A 24,671-nucleotide genomic window follows, 5' to 3' on the forward strand; every position below is an offset into this window, starting at 1 on the left:
TCTTTTCCAGCCTGCTTTTGCCAGAGCTGTTGAAGAAGTTTAGTCCACAAGTAGAAAAGGGTCGGGAGTGTTTTATCATTAATCCCACGACTGTACCTCTAAATGTGTCCACCATTTCTCTTTGTCCGATCAGCTGGCCAGGAGGAGACATTACTCACCTACCAACCTGTCATGCAGCAGGAAGGTCAGTGCTTAACACAAATTATTAGTTTAATAATAAGTATAATATATCAGTTTTTATTTTCAATTGTGAGCATTGCATAAATCAACTTACTCAGTGTATCTTTGTGTGTGTTTATGTTGACCTGGTTCTGTTTGTCATATCACAGTTAGTTACACACGGCCAGTCATCGTGCTTGGACCAATGAAAGATCGGATCAACGATGACCTCATCTCCGAGTTCCCTGACAAGTTTGGCTCCTGCGTCCCACGTGAGTGTCTTAACTGTATGATAAATCCCAGCTGTCACCTCTTCAATAATGCTGGAACTTTGCACACAAGGCAAAGACACATTATGAAAACTATAAAAAAATATAATGCTGTAATGACAGCTGATATGAAATAAAATGTTAGTTTTTTTGTTGTATACTTTTCAACAAAGGTTTATGAATTGAAGAAGTAAATGTCACGGCTGGTTATGCAGGGTCACTGGGATAGGCAGACCCACATGCAGACTGAGGAGGCACAAGGATGATTTCAGTGAGTTTACTGGTGAAATAGCTTTTAGGCAGATACAGGAAGGCAGGGCAGGCAGATAGGTAGGTACAGGTCCAGGTAAACATACAGAGGATAGACACCCAGACACAAAAGCACAACGCAGGAAACCAACAAAGCAACTAGGCTGAACTGACAAAGGGTGAACGAAAATGGGCTGGTTAAATATCGAGAGCACTGCTGAGGAAAGAGGGGACAGGTGAGTGAGGGAAAGGATGGAAGGGGTTTGGGAAATTATAAATGTGGCTGGAGATGACGGACAAAGAGAAAGACATTGGGCTGTTTTACACAGAGATTCCACAATACTGCCGTATAGAAGATCCGCCATTACGCCATTGTATTTCAGTCACTTTAAAGTCTTTTGCCTTAAAATGTTCGTTTACCCAATCTATAAAAAAATCGAGCTGGAACACTGACGTCTTTACCTCATCATATCTGTTGTTTTTGTTTTGTTTTGTTTTTTTCCTTCAGTATATTGGTCCTTTTTTAGATATAAATATGTAATAAAAGATGTGCTTAAGTTATATATGGAGCTGAATAAAAATATATACTTTGACACTTATTTTTTATTCTTTATTCATTTTTTAAAGGGAAAGGTACATAGCATCAACCAAATACCACAACATTTAAAGCCTAAAATAGTTTTTGACACATGTCAATTGCCACAGTACAAAACAGCACATATAACGAAAGGGACCTGATCATCATCATATATATATATATATAGATTCCTAAATAATAGCTTAATGTGTGTAAACCCTTTGATCCCCAGACACAACGCGGCCGCGGCGAGACTACGAGGTGGACGGCAGAGATTACCACTTCATGTCCTCCAGAGAGCTCATGGAGCAAGAGATCCAGGAACATAAGTTCATAGAGGCTGGACAGTATAACAACCATCTGTATGGAACCAGCATACAGTCGGTCAAAGTAGTCGCTGACAAGGTGAGTTTAAAGAGAGAGTGTCATGAAAGATACAAAGGATACAAACACAAAGGACAGAGGAAACGGAAACTACTCCATGTCTCTCTCGCAGGGTAAACACTGCATACTGGATGTATCAGGGAATGCGATAAAGCGTCTCCAGTTGGCAGGCCTCCATCCCATCGCTGTCTTCATTAGACCACGCAATGTCGACAACATCCTGTAAGTAACCTTAAAGGCAGGGTTGGTAACTATTTCCAATGTACACTTTTTTTATATATTGTTTGAAATGGTCTTTACAACCCGACATCAATAAATAACGTATGGCCTCTGAAAAAGCAGCGAAAAAGATCTGTCATCTGTAGCTGCTGTAATCCTGTGAAATCATCCACCAATCACTGCCTTGCGGGCCGCTTGGAAAGAACCAATGAAATGCCTCCTTGCCCCGTTTTTGAGCCTGAGCACAATGTGTGTCGTTGCCGCATTGCTAACAGCAGTCATGTTTGTTTTAAACATGCGGTATGATAATATTAGGTGATTGCTTACAAGTGAATGAGACATGAAGTAAAATTGCGGTCCTTTCTCCGCTCTGAAGCAGCGGTGCTCGTGCACGTCTGCGTGTGGGTCGGAGCCCTGAGGGCAGAGTGTGGGGGTTAGACGGAGACCCGAGGAGATGCTACTTTCAAATCTTGCTAGCATTTCAACATTACTACCCCTGCTTTTAATATTAACACCACCAACATTACACCCCTGGTATAACTGGCAGTAGTCTATATCCACGACGTTGCTCAAAAGAGACTCTTTCTGCCAGAAATTCCGCCAGATGTCATTCTTTTCAGATGTCTGTTTTCGGATGTCCGTTACCTTCTGCTTTTTTGTGTAGTAATTCTAAACTCCAGTTGATTTATGAGGACTATGGTTAACTGCTCCTCAGATCTCTGCAGGGTAAATCGACTAAAACAACCTTTGAACGTACACGTTCCACCAAAACAAGTTCCTTCCTGAGGCTGTTTTGCAGCGGCACCGTGGCTCCACTCGTCGCTTAGCACCGCCCAAGCTGATTGTGATTGGTTTAAAGAAATGCCAAAGAAACCAGAGCACGTTGTTCTCCCATCCCGGATTGCTGTGTGAACTCGTCAGACCCTCCTCCGCAGCGCTGTGGAGGAAGGTCTGGCAATGCGAGACTACGCTGGCAGTAACATAAACCGTGTTCTATGAGTATGATAAACATCAACTTGTAATATAATTAGCATACTCTAGTGTATGTAACATTAACAAACAAAAAATCAGATACAAAAAAAATATATTGCAAATTTCATGAACAACCTATGAGTGACAAACAAAAAAATGTCCTTCACTTCTCTGCAATCACATTTAAATTAAAAAAATTACAGATATTTGAAAAACTACATTTATTTATTATTTATCGTTTAATGCAATATGCATAGATCAGAGGCTTGTACTACAAAGTACAAAGCAATGTCAACATACCCAGGATATCTTGTGTTATCTGGTTAACCTGAGACTGAAGTCTGTGGAAAACCCCAGAAGTCATGCAAGGCAAGGTATGCAGTCATACAGGATGATTGTTTTATTTATAAAATATTTGTCTCTAGCTACCTTCAGACATACTGTAGGCTTGCTGCAACTTGGTTAGTGCTACTGTATATTCTCATTTACTCATCATCACAGTGTGTTGGTGCAGTTCCATTGTAATACAAGTTTTTATCATCATATCATTTGACCACTGTTGAATTTCACAGTGAGCTCAAAAAGGTTCCTCGGGATTTATGTAAAAGATGTTTGAAATGATTGTTCTGTACTTTGATATGTGTAACTCGTTTCTGTCTCTCCAGAGAGATGAACAAGCGTTTCACTGAGGAGCAGGCGAGGAAGACCTTCGACAGAGCTGTCAAACTGGAGCAGGAGTTCACAGAGTTCTTCACTGGTTAGTTGCCAGCACACAAACACGTACACATAAAAACGCAAGCACCTCAACCCATCAATGTCCTGTGGATTTTCTGCGATGACGTCATATGGGAATAGAAGTCCGTTTTCCATGGGAGACAGACATTTCTGGGAAGTTGACAGCTCAGGTCCAAGAAAGAGTTCTTGGGAAGAGTCCACTTGGGTAACATGCTCTCTTTCTGAGAGTTAGATGAGATGATTGGGTGCCTAGTACTCTCAGGTCGCGCCTTTAAGCCCGAGATGAAGATGATAATCGGCCGTTGGACAGTCTGGCGAGGTCAGTGACTCGAGTCTGTTCGGTGTGTCCCGCTGTCGGCCTTCATTTTGGCCAACCTGACATGTTCAGTGGGAGGCAGGGCAGTCGGGACTCACCCGGAAATGGCGAGCGGAATAAGCCTGACTAGAGTCTATCAAAATCTGACGAAAATCTTTTAAACTTTTCATTTATTTATTTATTTATTCACAATACCGCTTCAAACATTTCAATAATACAGCTGGTGTACAAGATCAGTTGGGTAGAGTGAATGGGTCCCCCAAAGAAGCTAAAAAAGCTTATAGGTGGGGGCCCATGATTCATGAAAGGGTAGTGGTACAGACTATAGAGTACACAATTACCACAGATGATGATGAGTAGATGCACGCAAAGAGGCACACCAGTGATGACATTGACATGACATTACATACACATACAATCATACACATACATCCCAGTAGTCCATGAAAAAAACTGTTTTATATTAGATATAGGTTAATAAAAAATAGTTTTTTAACTGACCTTTGTTGATCTGAAATGAAGACTATTTCTCGCTTAAAATGTTTTCAGAAACACGTTTCAGTGAACTATTTTAGTACAATATGAGATTGTATTCTGAACAAGCCGCCATGACAGTCTGGCTTTGAATTGGCGTTCGTCCAATCATTCATTTCTTGGGCAACAATACAGAGTAGCGCCGCCTGCTGCTATGGAGACGTATTACGTTTCTCAAGTCGGTGTCGCCTCAGTGTGTTCCGAGGCAGTTTTTTGGACCTCGGGGACCCGACTGATCATTCCGACTGGCTTTTCTGTCGACGGTGTCTCGGCTATTAGTACGCACCTGGAATCAGGACGTGGTTAGCCTACTATGGCGTAGCAATAATACGCAGAGGGGAACAGCTCACCTACTCTAGTGAAATTTCAAACATCTGTCTACCAGACCCTCTAAAACTCACTAATTAAAACCAAACAAAAAAACACACTGTATTGTGGCATGTTGAGGAAGATCATGTGAAATAATTGATACAAGTGTTTTTATGTGTGGTATTTTTATTGTTATTTGGCAGATGAGGAGTAGAGAGAGAGGTGAAACAGGAAAAGGAAAAAGAGAGAGAGAGAGAGAGAGAGAGAGAGAGAGAGAGAGAGAGAGTGGTGCAACAAAGGTCCTTCAGCCATAATAAAAAACTGAAGGGGGGGCAGATTCATCACTTTATTTTCGCATATAGGAAGTCTGTGTGTAAAGAACAAACAAACATACACAAACGCACACACTCAAAATACACAGATGAGGAACTTTACTCTAGTAGTAAAGTTCCTCATTTTGATTATAGTTCTTTACACGCACTGTGGTTTAATGTGTTTTGGTAAATGTTCTTTGTGGATATTAATTTCTTTCTCTCTTTCTCTCTCTCTGTCTGTAGCTATCGTCCAGGGCTCGTCTCTAGAGGAAGTGTATTCACAGGTGAAGCAGATCATTGAGGAGCAGTCTGGTCCTTACATCTGGGTGCCCACCAAGGACCGACTCTGAATAAACACACACATGCTACATCATCACACACGTCACTCTAACACTTCCTACAGCTCTTATTTTCTATTATCAGCCTGCTTCCTCTCTCTCTCTCTCTCTCTCTCTCTCTTGTACACACACATCACTACACACAAACACACACATTTACACAAGCACATAAAGATGGACGAGGCTGGGACTATCTGGGACTGCTACTTCCTGAAGTGGGAGGGGCTAATGTCTGTCCAGCAGCCTATTGGTAGATCTTCCTACAGCTCAGTTCCTTAATGTTTAAGGAGGGGGTTCAAATCAAGGTGACATGTACCCATTATCTAATTTGATTTCATTATTGTTCTTCTTATTGTTGTTGTCGTTGTTGTTTTCATATTAACAAAGGGTAATGCATTCATGTATGGGTTTGTAATGATAATATTGTCACCAAGAGGCAGACTTTTGCACGCTGTAGCTTTAAGAGCATGTTTTTGGGACAAAATCTTGATCTCCTTTCCAGTCTGTCTGTTTTTCCTCATGGCATTGCTACCGTTTAGTCTTTTTTCTATCTTTCTCTCATATCCCATCATTTCCTCCTCCTTTCCCCTTTAGACTACAGACTTTAGATATGAGGTGAAAACTTGATAACGTGCCCCAGCATTTTGGTACCAAGAGCCAAAATAAACCTATAGTACAATTAATAGACGTAACAATAAATCATAATGAGCAGTTTAGGATTTCTTTGATTGAGACTCTTGATATTTCTTGTAAATTAGATTTTGAACTTTAAAATAGATACTGTAAGTATGGCACGAAAGCCCTAAAAGGCAAGGTGAAAAAAAACTATTTTTCTTCAACAACAAATTAAGTAAAAAGGCCTCATAGTCCATTTGGAGCCCTGGGCCTGTATTTATCACGTTTCTGAACATTATACTGAAGAACCTTAATAGCCCAGAAAAAAGGTTATTTGCTGAAAGTAATGATTAGAAGTTATTTATCAAGCGTCTCATGATCACATGATCAATTACATGTATGCTCAGAGTAGGAGCAGCCAATTCAATTTTTTATTAGAATCAAACATATTTCTTATAGCTAAAGTATTGCCCATCGTGACCAATAATATGTTGTACAATTCTTCCAAAACACATTTAAGAGGGTAAAAGTAAGGCATTTTAAGTCCAATCTTTTAATTCAAGCAGTTTGATAAATACAGGCCCAGATCCTTTGTTAAAAAATTTTTTTTATTACCCACATCTCTGCCAACCCTTCTCCTCCTCTTCCTCCTCTCCATCTCATGCTTTCATCTCTCTCCTTCTCCACAGTCACAGTGTGACATTAGTTGAGCACTCCAGCATTAAACAGTGTATCTTCTTCTTCATCAACACTATCATCACGATCATAATTATCAGCATCAGCGTCATAGCTTTCCTATTTAATGCAGTTGCGCAAATGGGGGCTGGTTTCTTAAAATCTGATCCCATCTCTGTGTTTCTGGTGTTTGGACGTGTGATACACTCACTGTACTTTCAGCCATCAGTGGTTATTATGCTGGTTTGAAAGAGCTAACGAGGTCAGGGAACTCTTTATAGTCACTTGCTGTATGTCATGCTATTGTTACGTGGTTGAAGACATAAGGTGAACTCCTCTGGTTAACGATACTGTCATGGCCCACTGATCAACTGCATTAGCTCTTTTTGCAACAGGTTTTTTTACAACACCTGAAACTAGCTCCATTTGGTAAACAATCAATGGGTTATATTTTGAGCCGTTAATGGGTTTTATCATCAAAGGTGTTTTCATGATCGCACAGATGTCTACAGTCTGCCCAGAAAGATCCAATTTCTGATTTTGAAGTTTCCTGCTTTATATAAGCGCCACAACATGCAAATTTACAATACGGGTAGACCCTTGCTTTGCACATCTCTTGACTGAGGTGAACACACTTGACTAAAAAAAACAAAATAAATCTCAGTATGCGCTGAAACCTAGCTTCTCTTCATCTTTTTTCATCTCTTCATGTTTTTATTGTCGTAATCTTTTTTATCAGTTTAATTTACATGCTGTGCTAAATAGTTTGAGTAACCTAAATAGTGCTAAGAGCAATGTTTTTATAAGTGGATCCCTGGTTTGTTTGTATCATGCATGAGCATGAGTATAACCAGGGGCAACATAATTCACATCTAGATCGACAGTTGGTGGCAGGATCAGAGTGTCACAGTCTATGGAAATAAACCATTTTAATGTTGGTTTAGCCTCAAGCATTTCTTTCCGGGCAGATAGTAGACATCTGTGACGTCACAAAAATACCTTTGAAGGCGCAACCCTCTGCTAGGTAACAGGTAAACAAATTACAATTTGGCTTTTCTCTTAATGCTACTATAATCAATATTTTTATAACTATGTATCAAATGACAACATGAAAACAATGTGACAAAGAGAATTATCAGCTGAATCTGCAGCTCTCATCGGCTTTACAGTGAGTTTCCGATCATTGTTTAGCTGTCCGGCTGCAACTTTACTGCTTTGGTTCACTCTTACAGCACTCGTTTAGGTTTTTGCAGGCAGCTGTTTTTAGTGAAATGGTTCTAAAAACTCAATGTACACTACCTGCTCAGCACGAAACAGCAGACAGATGGTTGACATCTAGCTGGTGAACATAGTGGAGCATTGAGCAGTTAAAGAGTCAGATATTTCCCTCTGGAGTCAGTGGCTAAAAGAGAGTGAAATCACAAATGGGGCTTACCTGAAACATGACAATAACCTATGCGGTTAAGCGTAACATTTGAAATACCGAAATGCTTTTGGTAACACAGCCCATGTATGGACCGGCCACCCACTTCCCATCTCCACCCTCAACCCCCCAGGGCGACTCCTCCAAGCTGAGACGTACAGAAATACAGTTCTGTCAACAAAGTAGCTCTTTGACCCAAATAATAGTTAGTTGTGACCACATGTGTGTGTTAAAAGCTTTAATATTTCTTCACAGAATGTCCAGTTAAATGAATTCTTTCCATCTATAATCCTCTATCACTCTAGTAAACCAGTGGTGTTGTCAGTTGACAGAACTGGATTCTCTGTGTGACTCTGGCTGTGTGTTTTAGCCAGGGGACCATGTCACTGTCTGTTAGAGTAAAGCACCGATGCAAAGAATCTATTACAGAGATGGATCTATATCTAACATATTATAATATTTATCTCTCCTAACTGCCTATTTTGGTACAAAAAAAAATAAAAGTCTTTATTAAGATTTACTGAAATCCCTCGGCCGATGACGGGAGATGCTTATTCTGTTTTGTGTTGTGGAATGTGTATGAATGTGAATATGATATAATAACTGTAAATATGAATATATTTTCCTCCACTTTAACTTCTACTGCAGGTTTGTAGTGGTCTCTATTAATGTCTAATGTGGTTCCGTTGAGCAGAGACACCCAGCTTCTTGGCTGGGAAAGTGAAGCATCTGCTGACTCTAATGAATAAAAATGTTATTTTTTAGAGTCTAGAGCAGCGATAGTGACTCTGGGATGTTCACTGTCTTAGAGTAGCATGCTTACATTTGCTAATTGATTAGCAGTCGACACAAAGTACAGCTGAGGCTGCAGGAATTTGGTCATAAACCAAAGTATTGGACAAACAAATGTTGACCTGATGGTGGCATAGAGGAAAAGTCAGAGCATCACCAAAGTTACGGAACATGAATGCCTGTACCAAATTTCTTGGCAATCCATCTGATATTTTGATATGTCCGTCTGGACCAAAATGGTCGACCAATTAGGCGACATCTCCATTCCTGGAGCCGAACCTGCAGCACGGCCCGGTGGAACTACAACCATGGTAAAACATGAACATATTGTTTTGATTCTAAGAATGAGCTGTCAGTTTTTCTAAGCTTGATATTTGTATTAATTTTCGGAAAATCCTCAGCCTCTAGAGGTCAATAGCCTTTCACAACCTTAAAAGCAACACTAATTCTGTGTACACTCTGTTTAAACAGCCTCATCAACACTGGGCCAACAAGTGTCAGATTTTCAAAAGTCTGTATCCTTATGTTTTTACCCACACAAACACTCTCTCTCTCCCTCATACATAACTCTCACTCACAATTGCTCTAGTTAATCAGTTAGTGTCTGTGCAGCTGCAGAGCCAACAGTGTGTTGTTCAGTTTGTGTGAAAGAGGTCACACCTTACAGCCATTAAGTGAAAAAGAAGACCTCATGTTGGGCATGTGCTGTACGGAGTCTCACTAAAAAACTAAATGCTAGTGGAATGAAATAGTTTTGTTTGTTTTCTACTTAAAAGGTATTCACATTCAATACTTAGTTTTTCATGAACACAACGTATCAATTGCAACGTATCAAATGCAGTCAAACGTATCAATTGCAGTTAATGGGTGTCCTGGAAAGAACTCTACTATTTAGTATTAATTATGAAGAAAATAGGAATGTTCTTGAAATAAAAGTACCATTCACACCAAAGTAAGTATTAATTCATTATTCATTTGTCATTGAAAACTGTATTATATGTTGAATTGGACAGGGAAATATAATGTTTGCATATACAGCTTGACATGCCCAGTTAAAGACTCTGGGTTACACTTGCACATCAACTATATTTAAATCCAAAGTGTACCAAGTGAACAGTTTCTCTATTTTCTTTCTAACTAGTACCAACTTACACAGTTCTATCTAGGAAACCTTGGAGAAATGATTAGGAAATAATTCAGAAATTACAAAAATGAGCACAAACATGTTCCCAGCCATAGAGATTAAACAAGTAATAAATTGAAGGGAAAAGGATACAGAGAGATAAATAAAAGGCAAACATTATTTGAAGGACATATTTTGTGAGGCATATATTACTGCCTGTTTGAATATGTTTTAGATGTTTTGAGAAAAATCTCCTTAATTCTACAAAATATGAATCTCTGAGGTCAAATATGTCAATCCATAATCATCTTCACAGATCTCACTTTCAGCTTCTTTCTCACCTCATTCAAATGCTTCGGGTCCAAAGTTAACAGTATCACTCTCCTTGAGTTCATCCGGTGCTTGGTGTCAAGTAGCCATAATCTAGTAATCAGAGGTAATTTCCTGCTGTTAACTACAGAGTGGAAGGAGGTCATAGATAATTCAAACTTGGCAAGAAATCAACCACAGGATGTGAAGAGTAAACGTAAATATCTTATACAAATGTCTTTATAGGTGCTTTGGAATGCACACAGAGCCTGCTGTACGTGACAATTAAAAAGAGTTTCATTGTGAAACGTGAGGGGCAGCATGATCTGCTGTTAACAAGCAGAAGAAAAAAGATTATTTTCAGTGCATAGTGTGACACAGCTCATAAGTTTACGATTTTAGACAGAAAGTCAGATTCGACAGCAGATTCACAGGTCAGCTGATGTTAGGTGCTGAAGGTTGAGAAGGGAAAGTAGCAGCGTCCTGACATATCAGTCATCTAGCAGGTCTTTCACCTCTGTGTCATCCTCACTCTGTCACGCTGCCTTGTGAATGTTGGAGCAGCAAAAACGTAACCTGACTTAAATAGCTGCAGTTTCTGCAGCCAAATTTACTGAGGAAATGCGTGTTCCTTGAGAGTGTTTTAATACAAACCAGGATCGGGGGGGCAGTGCACGGTCATGGAAGGCTTGTGTCATGTGCACGCACTGACTGTTTTGTTGTCATTATTTACAATTCCTCATGGGGGCGGCAGAAACTACGCACTATAGTGCACTATAGTTTTAACCATAATCCCCTCCGAAATGGCTCGCGATGCTCTGTACCCGCCGCCAGGGGCGTCGGACTGGGGGGAAAAAGGGGACTGAGTACCCAGGGCCCTCATGTGAGAAAGGCCCAAAAAGATGCTAGAATGAATAGCTGTGGATGCGGGGAGGGGCCCATAGAAAACGCCTTTCAACAGGGCCCAGAAAATATTCTCGGGTAACTGAACCACCAAAGACTGGCAGCTTGCGGGGCTCTGTACCTGCTGCACAGTCACCTATTCTCGGGTAACTGAACCACCAACTACCACTGACCTGAGGGAGCACCATGCGGAGCACCATGCGGAGCACCATGCGGAGCACCGTAGCCGGTGTCACAGAGCTCTGTAGCGGCTAAACACATCTACTAACTGCCGCTGACGAGCTGTGACGGAGGTCTGGAGCTGGCGTCACAAAGCCTTGTAGCGGCTTAAACAGCTAGCAACTGTCGCTCTGTAGCACAGGGCTCTGTAGCCGATGTCACATGACCAGCCGGCGGTCTCCTAGTTTCCGTATGATATCATAAGTTTTAATGTGCATAACTTTTTCTACAATATCATACGAACCCGTTCATGAGAATGCGATGAATTGTAATTACTCTTCCCAGCTGTAACCATTGGAGGGGTCCACCTGGGGTCATGTTTTAAAATTGCATTGTATCATAATCATCCATACTTTCATTTAGAGGTTTTAGCACCAGATACTGTATATTAGCTGATGTTGTTGCCTTCATTCCTTGTACACCAACTATTTTTTATTCCAATTGCCCATGTTCTGGTGGCCTAATGTCCGTTGTTGGCCAACTACCACAGTATGAACACAGAGGAACAATCAGAGCAATTACAGATTTTTATGATTAGCAGCCTTCCTGTGTTTGACCAGATGTCTGCAGAAATATTTTATTATCACAACATATCCTCATATCCTGCATCTTCCATTTGGCAGATACTTATATAATAGTTTGCAGAAAGGGACAGAACCTGTTGAAGCTGTGTACCCAATAAAGCTGTTCTGTCTGTAGTAACCCTGTTTACTTTGTATTATAACTCTTCTGAAAGTAATTTGATATGAAGCAGCTACTTGCTACAACTACACACTCCGTATTTGTTGAGGAGATTCATTCATTACATTTTGATCTATGACTCTGCTTCTGAGCATGAAAGTTAGGGGAATTTTTGAAACTCAGGTGGCTTTGAATATCTTTTGTGACAGGAATGTCTGTTAGAAAAGATATAAGACATTTTGGCAAAGACAAATTATGGAATAAGTAGTTTTGGAGGAAGTATTCAGATCATTTAACTTAAATAAACTAAAAGATCAAAAATAAAAGTACTCAAACAGCAGTCAGTAGCCAACAATGAATAAAAATGGCAATCGATTATTTATATTGGATTGTATTATTATATGTATATATACATACATACAATATATAGGCCTATATACCTATACAAATAAACACACAGGTTAGCGCCAACGCCGCTGTTGTCATTCTCACCAAAACAATCAGAGAGAGAGCAATAGAAAAATGATCAATAAATAAATAAGAGAACGAAACAGGGCCACTGTATTACATCCACAGCTGATAACAGACCAAATATATAACCATTTTGCTTAGAAAGCCAATAACTGATTGAGTAAATGACATCACAACCAGAGTGAGTAGGATTTGCTTTTGCCTGGTAAAAAGGCTCAGTTCACAGTATCTGTGAATTGCTGACTTGATTAATCTGCATGTTCTGTTCAGGACAACCTATTAAAATTCAGAGACAGTCAAAGTTGTCAACCAAACAGACTCCTTTTCTCTCTGTGTTGTTGCTCTCAGAGTAGTGAGTCAGTGACCAACTGTGTTGGCCTGAATCCCTTCATTTCTTTTCCCCATCAGTGGAAAAGCACCACACAGAAAAGCAGAGGTGGGGTTCTCTGACTGTAAAAGACCTCTGTGTCCGGACTTTGGCCTGCAGCCAGGCAGCGGCAGCAGAGACGTGTCAGACCAGGTACACCAGAGAGGCACGCTTCATGAACTCTATACTGAGCTTTGATTACTCGAGCTGAGAGCCGTGTGACTCCTGAATGACATGTTGTAGATGTGGAGTTGTAAATCACTCAAATATACAGCCTCTACTGCCTCTCTGAGCATCGCACGAGGACTTTAAGCTGTGTCTTAAAGATAAAAGTTGGACTTTGACTCAAGAGTCATCATATAAAGTTGAGGACAGAAAAAGGAGGTTATTTACCTAAAAGCGAGAGGAAAAGAGAAGAGGCCATGGCCATGTGGAGGACAGCGGGAGCTCTTCTGCTAATATTACAAACTGGTAAGAGCTGATTTTTTTTTTAAACTACAGTATATCCACTGTAAAGTTGCACAAAATGGTATTTTATATTTATATATATTTTATGTTTTTTTGGAATTATTAAAGATGATGTGTCTTTGTGACTAAAATGCATTAATTGTCTTGGGACAGTTTTAAGCAAAGCCATGTCTACTTATGACCATTTGTCACAGGTTGCATAGGTCATATTAAAGATATTCCCTTCTGAGTTTGTTTAATTTGAATAGTTGTTAGAAGTCTTAAGAGGTAAAGCTCCTCAGTATTTCACAAAAAAAAAAAGTAAAATGTGAGAAACATCAGAAAGCATATTTAAAACAAATTGTTTTCCTTTTTAGTATTCATTATGTCATCCCTTAGATTTATATTGTGACCCTTTGAGGGGTCCTGGTTGGGAAGCACTGTACTGATGCAGAGAGTACAGTGGAAATGGCAGAATATTGTCATAGTTGTTGGATACTAGAATCATGGAAGGGTTTAATAAGAGAATGATGAGTGTTGTGTGTGTGTGTGTGTGTGTGTGTGTGTGTGTGTGTCTCTCTCTCTCTTTCTCAGTGTTTGGCCAGAGCAGCATCAAATGGTGCACCATCTCAGATCCAGAGCAGAGGAAATGTCAGGCCATGTCGCAGGCTTTCGCCGATGTCTCCATCCGTCCGTCTCTCCGCTGCGTCAACGGATTGACAGTCGAGGGCTGCGTTCAGAAACTGCAGGTCAGATTTTGACAACAGGAACTTTAATTGAATACATCTTGAGGTCTACATGTTTGAATAGCTTGTGACTATAGTCGTTGCTTCATAACCATACAGTCTTTTTGCATTGTATAATATATTATTCATGTAGTTACAATAATCAGGACATCAGAGGACTCATTAGCTAATAAAATACTTTGAGTGGCAGAACACACAATCAGGCATCAGATAACAAGGCCTATAAAGTTTCAATTAACTTGGTAATAGGTGAAACAGTTATCAGGCAGCACACTGGGTTGTTTATGACAACCACAAACTGGAAGATTTCTGATCTGACAACAGGATTGTCCTAGTTACCAGAAGCTGGACTTGGAGTGGAACCTATATACAGTCTATAAGTCAAACACGATAACGATAAACGAACGATAATTAATCACGTTCTAAATCATCTTTTCTGAAGCCAAAATGTTTCCAGACGATGGACACTGCGATTTTTGGGGGCACAAATTGCTCAGTTGATTCGGACTCGGTGTTTGAGTTATCCTCCATTATGCTTTCCATGGTCCGGGCGAAGTCACGTGACTACACACGCGGTAGAATGTTTTTAAGGAGAAAGTAGGCCTATCAACAGGAATAAATTATCGTAATTATCGTCATGGGAAAAATACGTCGATAACAGCTTCAGAATTTCGATGTCAATACATTTTCGATTAATCGTCCAGCCCTAGATATATGTACAAAAAGCTATTAAGTATTCCTTTCAAACACATATCTAATCTTTCATATTCTTATTTTAAGAGGAAAGATATGTTTGTTTTGTTCCAGAGCTAAATTTAACAAAAGCCTCACAAGGCCACAAAAACTCCCAATGTTTCTTTATAAAATGTCACTACATTTCGTTGTTATGTACTTGTGACATATGCAATGACAATAAAGTTGAATAAGAATAAGAATAAAATGATATTTATAACATTTATATCATTCAACTTTTTATTCACTGTGTCCTTGCAGAAAAAAGAAGCAGATGCCTTGTCCATGTTTGGCACTGACATCTACAGACTGGGGGAGACCGCTTCCTTCAAGATGGCTGCCAGTGAATCACAACCTGATGGTAAAATTGAACAAATTCAGTAACACTCTTAGTTTGCATTATTTTGGGTCATGGACAACCTGGATTAAGTTAATTCAGGCAGGCATGTCCTGAGTTATCACATCTGTTACCTTGATTTTAATCTCTGTACTGCATGTGGGATATTTCAAAACAGGAATGGTAGTCTGCACTTTGATCTCCTAGATTCTATTTCCATTGCCTGTTAATGAGAGCACCGAGCCAAAATGTCATAGGCTGCATTATGTGTGTTAACACCTGTGCTGTTGTTGCCCCAGGTACCGGTGCCTCCTACTATGCAGTTGCTGTGGTGAAGAAAGCGAATTCTGGCATCAACATCAACAACCTGGCAGGAAAGAAGAGCTGCCACACTGGCAAAGACCGAACAGCTGGCTGGAATATGCCTTTAGGATACCTCATAGACCAGGGCTACATGTCTGTGATGGGCTGCAACATCCCACAGGGTAGGAAACATGCACTATACATACATATATATATAGACATACATACAGAAAGCTGCAGAGACGTGTGTGTTTGTGTGGTCAGGTGTGGCACATTTCTTCAATGCCAGCTGTGTCCCGGGAGCACAGGGTGACCCTGGGTCTCTGTGTCAGCTGTGCAAAGGCGATGACAACGGACAGCACAAATGTGAGATGAGCGACAAAGAGAGATATTTCAGCTATGAAGGAGCTTTCAGGTAACACACAGAAGTTACAGTTATACCGAACTGTGTATGTACATGTTCACTCCAAGACCTGTCAAGTCCTTCATATCCTCTACTATTACCAGTATTAGTACAGGTTTGAACTATGACTCCTCAATAAATATCTAGATCTCTTATATAACAAATTGAATCTTAAGGGTATAAATCTAAGCGATAATAAGAGTTTATTAATAATGCAATTTTATCTAAATGAATGTACTGTCTCCCACTGGCACTATAAATTATGCAGTTTTGGAATACAGCGCTGGTGCTTTAAAAAATTAAAGTTTTGCTGCACAAATAATTGTATCACAAATAATATTATATAATTTTAACCATGATTGTCATCTTAGATTAGCACATTAGCATGCTATCAAAGAAAAGTCAGGGAACCAAAGTGTTTATGCTTCATTGTCTGGCAGCCTTGACTGTCTGTACAAACTGTAATGTCAATCCATCTGAAAGTGGCGGACCAAAACGGCCGATAGACACGAACCATCCTTGGAGCTACACTGATAGCACGGCTAAAAACACAAGCAGGCCAATACAAAAGTGTGTTAGCATCCTTTGTGACAAAAAAGCAAAGATGTTTTATGAAAAAATGGATCTGAGGAACACTAACACATTCAAAGCAACTGGTGTAAAATTCTGCAAGTAGCTTGCACCTTTAATTCTGAACCTCTCTTTCATGTTTCTCTACATAGGTGTTTGGCTGAAAATGCAGGAGATGTGGCCTTCATCAAACACACAACTGTCATGGAGAACACTGACGGTAATGTCTGAGTTAACTGGATAGTCATTAATTGGTTATTACAGTAATTAGTGACACATTCCGCCTCTTTGTCGTTAGCTTGTCGGCACGTCTGTTGGCTAACTGTTTATTTCTCACCAGGTCGTGGTCCAGTCTGGGCGCGACCACTGTTGTCATCGGACTATGAGCTGTTGTGTCGTGACGGCACCAGAGCTCCTGTCTCGCAGTGGAACACATGCCATCTGGTCCGCGTCCCATTTCGTGGGATTGTTGTCGGCAATGACATCACTCCCTCTGTGGTGTTCAACATGCTGACGGAGGGCCTGGTACGTCCAAGCAGCTCACTGTGGTAACACCCACAAACAGAACTGCTGCTAAAGTATCTTAAAGCAACACTATGTAACTTTTCCCGCTTTGGCCCCCCTACAGGTTGGAAGCGGAATTGTCGATTACATTACATTGTCCAGTTCAAGATCTGGCGAGCCAATCTGGCAAACTTGCACAATGTAATGTAATGGACAATTCCGCTTCCAACCTGTAGGGTTCCGAAGCGGGAAAAGTTAGTTAGAGTTGCTTTAAGACACAGCGAATGAGCAATCAGACTTGCATTTAACCACATTACTGTGTGATTCTATTTGTGACATTTTCTGAGTGTAACTTGCTGTCTGCAGAAAAAGTCAAGCTTCAACATGTTTTCGTCTGCGGCGTATGGAGGAGGAACTGTACTCTTCTCAGAGTCATCTGCCATGTTTCTGGGGGCCGAGTCAGACCCCAAGAAGTGGACGGGTCGCTTCTACAATAATGCCCTGAAAGCCATGGACTGTAAACCCGAAGGTGAAATAAAAATGTTAACCCTGTCTAGTTACCTGGGCTAGCTACCTATCCTATCCATTAATCTTTATTTCCTCCTTTGCTACCCACCCATCTATCTACAAATATCCCAGGTGTCCTGCGATGGTGTGTGTTGTCCAGCGGTGAGCAGCAGAAGTGTGCTGACATGGGCGTGGCCTTCAACAGTAAAAGTCTGACTCCAGACATCAAGTGTGTCTACGGAGACTCTGTGACTGACTGCATGAAGAAAATCAAGGTACTTATGGTTACTGCAGGTTTGCTGAAGAACAGCTACAGTTGTATTAATTCTCTTCAAATTACAACATTAAAGGTCCCATGGCATGAAAATTTCACTTTATGAGGTTTTTTAACATTAATATGAGTTCTCCCAGCCTGCATATGGTCCTCAGTGGCTAGAAATGGTGATAGGTGTAAACCGAGCCCTGGGTATCCTGCTCTTATGAGGTCATAAGGAGCAAGGTTACCTCCTCTTTCTCTGCTTTGCCCGCCCAGAGAATTTGGCCCACCCATGAGAGAGAGACATCGTGGCTTTCAAACGAGCAAAGTGGCAGTTGGTCAAGGCCACACCCCCACCCTCCACCTTGTCCCCCCCTCTCTCCTCCTCAATAGCTACAGACACAGAAATGGCACATCCTAAGGAAAGCTCATTGTGGGACTGGCTCTGGCAGCTGTAATTCTGCACCAAGGCTGAATTTCGTGAAAAAGACTTCAGATACAGTATTAGAGGACCACTAAGGCCTATATAAAAGGATCCAAAGAGCACCATGTCATGGGACCTTTAAACATTAGAGTCTGATGTAGACTGGAATTTTTAGACTCATACTGGTATTTATTTTTCTGGTCTGCAGATATACTGTCTTTCAGAGGCTGTAGCAGGCTAGAGTGAAGACATATGGAACAAGATAATGAATCCATTGGTACCAGCAATTACATGCTAGCTTTTTAGGAAGGGGGGGTAAATAACACTCCATAGTTAGGTTGAATATTATTTTAACAGCCCTCATAGTCACTTTATCCTGGCGCCTGGCCTGCAGTAATGATAGACTTTAGACTCATCTTGACAACAAAAAAAGAGTCTTGCAACTCGATCATGCTGTGCAAGCAGGAGGGAAAGATACCGTGTCACTGCAGGCCAGCAGACAGACGACACCTGCTGGTGGAGGAAAAGTCTGGCCAACTTTTCTTCCAAATTGTAGTACAATTTCTTTTCACCTATCAGCCAACATACACTGTTACCACGATATCTGTGATAACTTGATATCACAGCTATATTGTATATACTGATACATCCATTTGTCTTTTTAAGTCTAGATCACAGAAATCTGTGACAACTAAAGACCAACGGATGGCTTTTTTCTAGCCGTTCTGGCATCTTACTTATACCAATCTCTGCTCTTCCTTTTACTTTTTTTGTGTAGAACAACGAAGCTGATGCCGTCACTCTGGATGGAGGTTACATCTACACAGCAGGCAAAGAGTACGGCTTGGTCCCTGCTACGGGCGAGAGCTACACAGGTAAAAACATAAACACACACAGAGTCCCACTCAAACAAAGTCACACATTCTTGTTTTAAAGACAACAGATACAGGTTGTTGTTTTTTTTTCTCTAGAGGACCGTGATGGTTCCACGTATTATGCAGTCGCGGTGGTGAAAAAAAGTAGCGTTGACATCCGTAACCTTGACGACCTGCGTGGCCTTCGCTCCTGTCACACCGGATACGGTCGCACGGCCGGCTGGAACATTCCCATAGCAGCACTGATGGAGAGAGGCCTGATCACCCCTCAGCACTGTCAGATTCCCCAAGGTCAGTGGGATATTGTGTGTGTGTGTGTGTGTGTGTGTGAGAGAGAGAGAGCAGAGGTGTGAGCTGGAGTAGTCAGAATTGATAGGAATGTAGTCAAATGCTGACAATCGATAAAATGTAAGAATGTGGTGAAAAATGTTTTTATAAAACAAAACAAAATTATATAAAACAGAGAAAGAAAGTATTTCTTGCATTTGGGTTATAAAACGTATTTGGTTTAAATGCCTGAATTTTCCATTCAGTCGTTGACTTTCTATTTTCTGTTTCCCATGATGCTCAGCGGTGGGAGGGTTCTTCAAGAAGAGCTGCGTTCCCGGTGCCAACCAGCCCGGCTTCCCCAGCAACCTGTGTGATCTGTGCGTGGGCGACAGCTCAGGAGCGAACAAATGTGAGAAAGGAAAAGACCTGTATGATGGATACGACGGTGCCTTCAGGTAACATCCCAAACCCCTGCACCTCATCAGGAATACATGTTTCACTCAAGTTTTCCCTGCTTTCCCCGTCTTCCCAATTCAAATGTCTTTTAATGATATCCTCAATGTTACTTAACATAGAAACACTGCCATCTCACAGATAAAGTCACAATCCCGTAGGTTTATGTTATGACCACCAGTTTTGATTATTTCAATTTTGTTTCTGAAGTCTTGTTTTGTCCACTAGCTCTAAATGCTACAGTACCCATGAGCCTCAGCCGCAGTTGCCATGGAGAAGAAGCCAGTCAGAGGCACAAATCAGAGTAGTAGCACATTCAAAACACATTGACGTTGAATTTGACTAAAAACACGGCGCTATAGCTGCTGCATTTATCCAACATTTACCCAGAATCCTTAATTTATTAAGGTGCAGCTTGTATTGTCAGTTTTCTAAAAAACTAGTCTTTCGCTTTCACACATCATGATTGGATGTTGTCTTCCTGAAATGCACTTTGGGAGTTGTTGTTATCTTCCTTTTATGTACACAGCCTTCGACTTTTTATCACAGAATAGATATTTTCTAGTGCGGTTGTTTATCTTTTGTTCTGATAATTCCACCAGGAGAGATTTAGGCCGATTCAAGCTAAAATTGGTCTAACTGTCAGTCATGTAACTTTGTCAATGGAAAAATGAATGTGACTTTTACTTCCGGAAATTAGGGCACCTGAAATAGCTTCTCCAACTTAGCATCTGTATTGCCTTCAATAGAAAAGTTACTTGAACTTTTGTCACACACTACATGTGTCTATCTGTCCATTCAGGTGTCTGGTGAAGGGAGATGGCGATGTGGCCTTTGTGAAGCATTCTACTGTCTTCCAAAACACTGATGGTAAGACAACTCCAAAATATAAAAAAGGTTATCCTGTTAAGGGTCTCATAGTTTTAAGGGACATCATTTACCACCTTTCTTGTGTGTGTGTTCAGGGAACTCTGGTGAATCGTGGGCAGTGGATCTCCTGTCTACAGACTTCCAGCTGCTCTGTTCTCATGGTAGTAAAGCCGAGGTCACACAGTACAGACACTGTCACCTGGCTAGAGTCCCCTCCCATGCTGTAATGGTACGGCCCAACACCAACATCCACGCTGTCTATGGACTCCTGGACCGCGCACAGGTAAGAGTGTTCATACGTCTGAACTGATAGTGAGCGAGTCAGAGGGTGAAAGACCTGAAACTGAGTAGGTCATCATCCACAGTAACTGAATTTACAGTTTGAGGAATTAATAGTTGGCTACCAGAAAGCCTCAGAATAAATGAGCAATGTTATCTGACAATCTAATCCAAAAGACAAACAAACATGAAAAAAAATAAATGTGGTGAAATAGGTTCTGTTGGTGATTAAAAGAACGAAGAGAAAGTAAAAATAGCATAAATTCAACACATAGTTTGTAAAATAAAACAAGTGATATACTTCCTGTTAGAACATTTATTTCCTTCCTTGTATGTATTCTACATTAGATCATACTGTATGTACTCCCACAAAAATACATGCAACATGAAAACATAATAGGAAATATAACATTGGAAGTGTTAATGTGTACCATTCAAAATAAAATTTTCCAGTTAATCCACATAGGATTTCACAGGAATGGCTGAAACTGAAATGTAGGAAATCAACTGTGTCGGTTTTGGTGTTTATTCAGTTTCTCTTTATCTCTGTTTCCCTGTAGGAATATTTTGGCAGTGACACAGGTCCTGGTTTCAGGATGTTTGACTCGCAGACCTACAAGGGCACAGATCTCATCTTCAAAGACTCCACTGTTCGCCTTGTGGGCGTTGCTGACAGAAAGAGCTACCAGGAGTGGCTGGGCCAGGGCTACATGGACTCACTGGTCGACATGGAGTGTAACTCATCGAGTACAGGTAAAAACACACTAAATTGCATACATCATTCTTCACAATCCAATGTCACTCAAAGTGATTGCTGTTTTTAATGTTTCAAATATATCTTTTACTTCTGTGGGGGTATGAGACAAAGTAACTAAAGTTGAATTGAAAACCCAAATTGTTGCTGTTATTGTCCATGACAATAGCAGTATGATCCACTTACATATTTCTAAATTAAAGAAAAACACTGACTGTATTGCAAGGCATGGATGTTCTTTGATTGATTTAAAGGTGCAATATGTAATACTGACAGCCAGTTTTTAAAATAGTTACAGCAGTACAAATTTCTAAATACTGGAGAGAGTCGTTCACAAAGTTCAAAGTTCACATTGGTTGCCCGGCTGAGACCGGAGCATCCAACATTGTTGCTAAGCGCTTGTCTCACATAGCCATACATTACTCCACAGCATAGCGGAGTAGCTAAAGTTAGATGCTGGCTATATTGACAGTCATAAAAGCCCGTGCTCACGTGGAGCTCTGTACCCATCTGACAGACACACTTTTTCGGCATAGAATTACAGTAGGAACCCACAACCTTGCTGTCCTCTCCATAATTACGATAGGAACCACTAAAACTACCTTGCGGTCCTTTTCCTGAACACACTTTATTGGCTTTTGAGAGGCGTTAGTCAGGCTCATCCTGCTCGCCAATCCTGGGTTAGCGCTCCACCAATCAGATTGGCCATTTTGTCCGACTGCCCGCCTTCCGATTCAACATGTCAAATCGGCCCAAATAAAGGCCGACGGCCCCTCCAACGGACGACGGCACGGAACACACCGAACAGACTCAAGTCACTGACCTCGCCAGACTGTCCAACAGCCGATTATCGGGTTGGTGTGTCATGGCCATTAAAGGAATAGTTGGATATATTGGGGAATATGTTTAATCGTTTTTTTTTGCCAAGTGTTAGATGAGAAGAATGATACCACTGTTCGCTAAATATGAAGCTACAGCCAACGGCTGGTTAGCTTAGCTTAGCATAAAGATTGGAAACAAGTGGAAAAAGTTAGCTTGGCAAAATGTATGGACAGATTAACGAAGGAAGACTGAAAGATTTAATAATTTATCCATGCACCGACAGTTTAGGGAAGCTTCCACTGATTTCCATTGTTTTCTCTAGTAGAGTAAAACCTCTATAATATTTCCCATGTTTTCCTCCCATGACAGTGATGTCCTCTGTATGGCTGCTGCTGCTGGCCCTGTTCAGTATCATGATGACCAACGTCTGGATGTAACGTGACACAGGCGTCTAGCCTTTTCTCCTCCTTTCTGCCTCCATTTTCTCTATTCCTCATCCCTCACCTCTTTCCATTTCCTGTTTCCCTCCCTCTCACTCCACTCGTTCCATATCTGGCTCTTCTGTCGACTTTGTCTTAATCTTTTCTCCAATTTTAACACAGATATCTTCAGATTATAACCTTCTTTAAATCACCCATCATAGCCTTAATCCAGTCCAGTTTAGCCCTGCTTTTCTGGAAACCTTTCTTTCCCTGAATTTGTGTTTTTGTCTTAAAATTGCATAATTTCTACCTGATTGTGTTATTTTAATATACAAGAAGATGGCATGTGGAACTGCCTTTGGATATAATTGGTGCTGGTGTTAAAATGAAGCACATAGTCTCCTGTTTTTGTGGCAGATAAGAGAGTTTAGCTGCCAAAGGACTTTCAGCCTGTGTGAATCAGACATGATGAGAGAAGGTGCTGCTGCCACTTTGTTTACTGAAGGTGAGCTGCCATATCAGTGTGTATGCTGCCACCTGTTACATTGCTTTAGTGGGTTGTGCATGCCTGTCTCTCCAAAGCTAGTTTTACAAAGAACGGGTTGATTCTGATTTTAAACTTCACATGAGCCACAGATAATGTTTTAACTTCTGGTTTACCATAGAGTCCCTCATAAGATCTAGATCACTTTACTGTCTATCTTGTAACCGTGTACATTTTGAGATCAGTGACCAGGCCACCTGACCCTAGATCAGCTCCCAGGCTCCCCCATTGCCAAAGGCTTTGTGTGAATATAAAAGTGAGTTTGCTGTTCTGCTGCTACTTGCTCTGTGAGTACTACTAACCAACACTGCCTTACCTTAGTTTAGGCAGTGTTTCTATAAGCTAATGCCATATCAGTGAATATGCACTAGTGTTGCCTCCATGCAGAGCTGTGCTCGGGATAGTGTGATGATGAGTGACTGAGTGTTTGTCCATAGGCTGTCTGCTGCATTCTCCTCAAATACCTAAACACCAAGAAAAAAAAGTAATTTAGTTCATCTGGCTTGACTCTTATTATTCTCTTATTATTTTGTATTATTGACAGGAACTGCTTTAGCAGCAGATAGTCAGAATACCTCCCACCTGCTGCCATTTTTCATCTTTTTAGCATTTCAATTTAAAGAATTGGACACAAATGGAGTGGGCAACTCTGACACACTGGTCAGTGGTCAGGTACCATCAGATTTGGGGAGAACATACAGAAAACATCCTGTTGTTTGTGCTGGGCAGTGAATGAGTTTTTGTTTGTCTGGATGGTTTAAGTTAAAAAGGAATTTGTGTCAGTTGAAGAAAGACAACCTGCATTAATTTGTTAATGTAAATTCAACTGTTTTACTTTAAAAAGAATGCTTGCTTGCTTCTTTATTTGACTTAGAGTAAGAAATTTATATTAATTTTGGTTTGGGAAGGGATTTGGCTTAATATCTTTAGTCATGCAAGATTGGCAAAGAAATATATTAGGGTTAAAAGAAAATTTATGTTTATAATCTGCTCTCATGTCCAAACCCAAACAAATTGCTCCAGAAATGTCTCTTTCTAACTCAAACTAACCTGTTCATGTCATATCTACTGTACTATCTGCTGCTTGATGGCGTTTCCTGTTTTGAAATATTGATGGGATGTGTATTTTCCTATGTTGAGAGATTTATTTTTATATGAAGTTCAGATGCCATATCAGTGTATATGTACTGACTCATGCTG

General features: G+C 40.7%; 2 protein-coding genes across 3 annotated transcripts in view; both read left to right on the forward strand.

The window, feature by feature from the left end:
- Positions 1–8,540, forward strand: part of LOC114561748 (disks large homolog 1) — a 125,024-nt gene extending 116,484 nt beyond the window's left edge. For both annotated transcript variants that reach the window (XM_028587833.1, XM_028587834.1), the window contains 6 exons: positions 134–184; positions 330–431; positions 1,487–1,659; positions 1,751–1,860; positions 3,495–3,586; positions 5,281–8,540. In XM_028587833.1, the coding sequence (XP_028443634.1) occupies positions 134–184; positions 330–431; positions 1,487–1,659; positions 1,751–1,860; positions 3,495–3,586; positions 5,281–5,387 (635 nt within the window). In that variant the 3' untranslated portion in view covers positions 5,388–8,540. The remainder of the gene's footprint in view (positions 1–133; positions 185–329; positions 432–1,486; positions 1,660–1,750; positions 1,861–3,494; positions 3,587–5,280) is intronic.
- Positions 8,541–14,059: 5,519 nt separating this feature from the next.
- On the forward strand, positions 14,060–24,281 carry meltf (melanotransferrin). Its single transcript, XM_028586601.1, has 15 exons — positions 14,060–14,149; positions 15,140–15,239; positions 15,515–15,700; positions 15,783–15,933; positions 16,644–16,711; positions 16,832–17,016; positions 17,362–17,524; positions 17,635–17,777; positions 18,961–19,057; positions 19,154–19,348; positions 19,629–19,782; positions 20,583–20,650; positions 20,746–20,933; positions 21,490–21,682; positions 22,875–24,281. The coding sequence occupies exons 1-15, from the start codon at positions 14,060–14,062 to the stop codon at positions 22,940–22,942; spliced, it is 2,049 nt and encodes a 682-aa protein (XP_028442402.1). The 3' UTR covers positions 22,943–24,281.
- Positions 24,282–24,671: the final 390 nt, after the last annotated feature.

Source organism: Perca flavescens, chromosome 9, assembly GCF_004354835.1.
Source record: "Perca flavescens isolate YP-PL-M2 chromosome 9, PFLA_1.0, whole genome shotgun sequence".
Taxonomy (NCBI): Eukaryota; Metazoa; Chordata; class Actinopteri; order Perciformes; family Percidae; genus Perca; species Perca flavescens.